At 44.3% G+C, this 5,000-nt stretch overlaps 1 protein-coding gene across 1 annotated transcript in view; it reads left to right on the top strand.

The window, feature by feature from the left end:
• Positions 1-5,000, top strand: part of LOC135506822 (transducin-like enhancer protein 4) — a 150,829-nt gene that overhangs the window by 66,151 nt on the left and 79,678 nt on the right. Inside the window, exon 5 of the mRNA XM_064926250.1 lies at positions 4,926-5,000. Within this exon, the coding sequence (XP_064782322.1) occupies positions 4,926-5,000 (75 nt within the window). The remainder of the gene's footprint in view (positions 1-4,925) is intronic.

Here is a 5,000-nt window from a genome sequence, read left to right as displayed (position 1 = left end):
GTAAATGTATCACTTAATCTCCAGAGTAAGCTTTGGAAATATGTACATTGTTACAAAGCAAATTGAATTGAATTGAGAAGGAGATGGAGAGGGCTTTGTCTCTCCCCGGGTGTTGTATTTCCTGTCACAACGACATTACCCACAATCCTCTGGGCTCACGGCACTCTGGGGTTATTAAAGCATTATGCAGGAACCTGCCTGTTTCATCCCTGCTCTGGAGGAAGTGAAAGAGTCTCTGCTAGGTGGGAGTAAAGGCAAGGTGGGGTGGAGCAGCACGCTGGCTCCAAACCTCTTCTCAGATAACACACCTGGATTAGAAATTGATTAGCTGGATAATGGGATGGATTAACTGAGATTAGGGATCAGGGACGACTGCAGTCAGACAGATTTGCATAATATTTGCTTCTCTGTATACATATTCATATACTACAATGTCTCTCTCCCTGTATCTCAATTCAATACAAGGGGCTTTATTGGCATGGGAAACGTGTTAACATTGCCAAAGCAAGTGAGGTAGATAATATACAAAAGTGAAATAAACAATACAAATAAACAGTAAACATTTAACATACAGAAGTTTCAAAAGAATAAAGACATTGCAAATGTCATATTACGTAAATATACAGTGTTACAACGATGTACAAATGGTTAAGGCTACACAAGGGAAAATAAATAAGCATAAATGTGGGTTGTATTTACAATGGTGTTTGGTCTTCACTGGTTGCCCTTTTCTTGTGGCAACAGGTCACAAATCTTGCTGCTGTGATGGCACACTGTGGAATTTCACCCAGTAGATATGGGAGTTTATCAAAATTGGATTTGTTTTCAAATTCTTTGTTGTTCTGTGTAATCTGAATGAAAAATGTGTCTCTAATATGGTCATACATTGGGCAGGAGGTTAGGAAGTGCAGCTCAGTTTCCACCTCATTTTGTGGGCGGTGTGCACATAGCCTGTCTTCTCTTGAGAGCCATGTCTGCCTACGGCGGCCTTTCTCAATAACAAGGCTATGCTCACTGTCTGTACATAGTCAACACTTTCCTAAAGTTTGGGTCAGTCACAGTGGTCAGGTATTCTGCCACTGTGTACTCTCTGTTTGGGGCCAAATAGCATTCGAGTTTGCTCTGTTTTTTTGTTAATTCTTTCCAATGTGTCAAGAAATTATCTTTTTGTTTTCTCATGATTTGGTTGGGTCTAATTGTGTTGCTGTCCTGGGGCTCTGTGGGGTGTGTTTGTGTTTGTGAACAGAGCCCCAGGACCAGCTTGCTTAGGGGACTCTTCTCCAGGTTAATTTCTCTGTAGGTGATGGCTTTGTTATGGAAGGTTTGGAAATCACTTCTTTTTAGGTGGTTGTAGAATTTAACGGCTCTTTTCTGGATTTTGATAATTAGTGGGCATCGGCCTAATTCTGCTCTGCTAGCATTATTTGGTGTTCTACGTTGTACATGGAGGGTATTTTTGCAGAATTCTGCATGCAGAGTCTCAATTTGGTGTTTGTCCCATTTTGTGAAATCTTGGTTGGTGAGCAGACCCCAGACCTCACAACCATAAAGGGCAATGTGCTCTATGACTTATTCAAGTATTTTTAGCCAGATCCTAATTGGTATGTTGAATTCTATGTCCCTTTTGATGGCATAGAATGCCCTTCTTGCCTTAGAATGCCCTTCTTGTCTCTCAGATCGTTCACAGCTTTGTGGAAGTTACCTGTGGCGCTGATGTTTAGGCCAAGGTATGTGTAGTTTTTTGTGTGTCTAGATGGAATTTTTATTTGTGGTCCTGGCGACTGGACCTTTTTTGGAACACCGTTATTTTGGTCTTACTAAGATGTACTGTCAGGGCCCAGGTCTGACAGAATCTGTGCAGAATATCTAGGTGCTGCTGTAGGCCCTCCTTGGTTGGTGAAAGAAGCACCAGATCATCAGCAAACAGTAGACATTTGACTTCAGATTCTAGTAGGGTGAGGCCGGGTGCTGCAGACCTTTCTAGTGCCCGCGCCAAATCATTGGTATATATGTTGAAGAGGGTTGGGCTTAAGGTGCATCCCTGTCTCACCCCACAGCCCTGTGGGAAGAAATTTGTGTGTTTTTTGCCAATTTTAACTGCACACTTGTTGTTTGTGTACATGGATTTTATAATGTCGTATGATTTACCCCCAACACCACTTTCCATCAATTTGTATAGCAGACCCTCATCCCAAATTGAGTCTAAGGCTTTTTTGAAATCAACAAAGCATGAGAAGACTTTGCCTTTGTTTTGGTTTGTTTGGTTGTCAATCAGGGTGTGCAGGGTGAATACATGGTCTGTTGTACGGTAATTTGGTAAAAAGCCAATTTGACATTTGCTCAGTACATTGTTTTCATTGAGGAAATGTACGAGTCTGCTGTTAATGATAATGCAGAGGATTTTCCCAAGGTTGCTGTTGCCGCATATCCCACGGTAGTTATTGGGGTCAAATTTGTCTCCACTTTTGTGTATTGGGGTGATCAGTCCTTTGTTCCAAATATTGGGGAAGATGCCAGAGCGAAGGATGATGGAGGAGTTTTATTATAGTCAATTGGAATTTGTTGTCTATATATTTGATAATTTCATTAAGGATACCATCAACACCACATGCCTTTTTGAGTTGGAGGGTTTGTATTTTGTCCTGTAGCTCATTCAAGGTAATTGGAGAATCCAGTGGGTTCTGGTAGTCTTTCATAGTTTATTCTAAGATTTGTATTTGATCATGTATATGTGTTTGCTGTTTGTTCTTTGTTATAGAGCCAAAAAGATTGGAGAAGTGGTTTACCCATACATCTCCATTTTGGATAGATAATTCTTTGTGTTGTTGTTTGTTTAGTGATTTCCAATTTTCCCAGAATCTATGGATTCTTCAATTACATTGAGCTGATTTCTGATGTGCTGTTCCTTCTTTTTCTTTCTTAGATTTTTGTATTGTTTTAGTGATTCACAATAGTAAAGGCGGAGACTCTAGGTTTTTGGTTTGACAGGTTTCTCAATTTCTTTCTTAGATTTTTGCATTCTTCATCAAACCATTTGTCATTGTTGTTCATTTTCTTCGGTTTTCTATTTGAGATTTTTAGATTTGTTCGGGAAGCTGAGAGGTCAAATATACTGTTAAGATCTTCTACTGCCAAGTCTACACCTTCACTGTTACAGTGGAACGTTTTGTCCAGGAAGTTGTCCTTAAGTGATTTAATTTGTTGTTGCCTAATAGTTTTTTGGTAGGTTTCCAAACTGCATTCTTTCCATCTATAGCATTTCTTAATTTTACTCAGTTCCTTTGGTTTTGATGCCTCATGATTGAGTATTGCTCTGTTCAAGTATTTTTAATTTATCTTTATTTTACTAGGCAAGTCAGTTAAGAACAAATTCTTATTTTCAATGACGACCTAGGAACAGTGGGTTAACTGCCTGTTCAGGGGCAGAATGACAGATTTGTACCTTGTCAGCTCGGGGATTTGAACTTGCAACCTTTCAGTTACTAGTCCAATGCTCTAACCACTAGGCTACCCTGCCACCCTTGGGAGTAGACTGTGATTTTGCTGTGGTCTGATACAGGTGTCAGTGGGCTGACTTTGAACGCTCTGAGAGACTCTGGGTTGAGGTCAGTGATAAACTAGTCTACAGTACTACTGCCAAGGAATGAGCTATAGGTGTACCTACCAAAGGAGTCCCCTCGAAGCCAACCATTGACTATGTACATAACCAGCGTGCTATACCATCTGTCTCTACCTCCCCCTGTCTCTATCTCCATCTGTCTCTATCTCTATCTTCCCCTGTCTCTATCTCCCTGTATCTCAATCTGCCTATTTCTATCTCACCGCCGTCTCTATCTCCCTCTGTATCTATCTCCCTCCGCCCCTGTGTCTCTGTCTCCCTCTGTCTCTGTCTCCCCCTGTATCTGTCTCCCTCTGTCTCCGTCTCCCTCTGTCTCCCTGTGTCTCTGTCTCTGCCTCCCTCTGTCTCTGTCTCCCCCTGACTCCCTGTGTCTCTGTCTCTGTCTCCCTGTGTCTCTGTCTCTGCCTCCCTCTGTCTCTGTCTCCCCTGACTCCCTGTGTCTCTGTCTCTGTCTCCCTGTGTCTCTGTCTCTGCCTCCCTCTGTCTCTGTCTCCCCCTGACTCCCTGTGTCTCTGTCTCTGTCTCCCTGTGTCTCTGTCTCTGCCTCCCTCTGTCTCTGTCTCTGTCTCCCTGTGTCTCCGTCTCCCTCTGTCTCCGTCTCCCTCTGTCTCTCTGTATCTCCGTCTCCCTCTGTCTCCGTCTCCCTCTGTCTCTCTGTGTCTCCCTGTGTCTCTGTCTCTGTCTCCCTCTGTCTTCGTCTCTCTGTCTCCCTGTGTCTCTGTCTCTGTCTCCCTCTGTCTCCGTCTCTCTGTCTCCCTGTGTCTCTGTCTCTGTCTCCCTCTGTTTCCCTGTGTCTCTGTCTCCGTCTCCCTCTGACACTGTCTCCCCCTATCTCTGTCGCCCTCTGTCTCCGTCTCCCTCTGTCTCCATCTCCCCATGTCTCTGTCTCCCACTGTCTCTGTCTCCCTCTGTCACCCTGTATCTCTGTCTCCCTGTGTCTCTGTCTCCCTGTGTCTCCCTGTGTCTCTGTTTCCGTCTCCCTCTGTCTTTGTCTCCCTGTTTCCGTCTCTCTCGGTCTCCCTGTGTCTCTGTCTCCGTCTCCCTCTGTCTCTCTGTCTCCGTCTCCCTCTGTCTCTCTGTCTCCCTCTGTCTCCGTCTCCCTCTGTCTCCCTCTGTCTCTGTCTCCCTCTGTCTTTCCCTGTGTCTCTGTCTCCGTCTCCCTCTGTCTCTCTCTCTGTGTCTCTGCTCCGTCTCCCTCTGTCTCTCTCCCTGTGTCTCTGTCTCTCTCCCTCTGTCTCCGTCTCCCCCTGTCTTTCCCTGTGTCTCTGTTTCCAACTCTCAATGTCTGTATTTCTGCATGTATCAGCACCAGCAGCAGGTGGTCCAGGCGGTGGAAAGAGCAAAACAGGTCACCATGGCTGAACTAAACTCTATCATCGGG

This window comes from Oncorhynchus masou, chromosome 1 (genome assembly GCF_036934945.1).
Source record: "Oncorhynchus masou masou isolate Uvic2021 chromosome 1, UVic_Omas_1.1, whole genome shotgun sequence".
Taxonomy (NCBI): domain Eukaryota; kingdom Metazoa; phylum Chordata; class Actinopteri; order Salmoniformes; family Salmonidae; genus Oncorhynchus; species Oncorhynchus masou.
The sequence above is the reverse complement of the archived record's forward strand: the minus strand, read 5'-3'. Positions and strand labels throughout refer to the sequence as shown.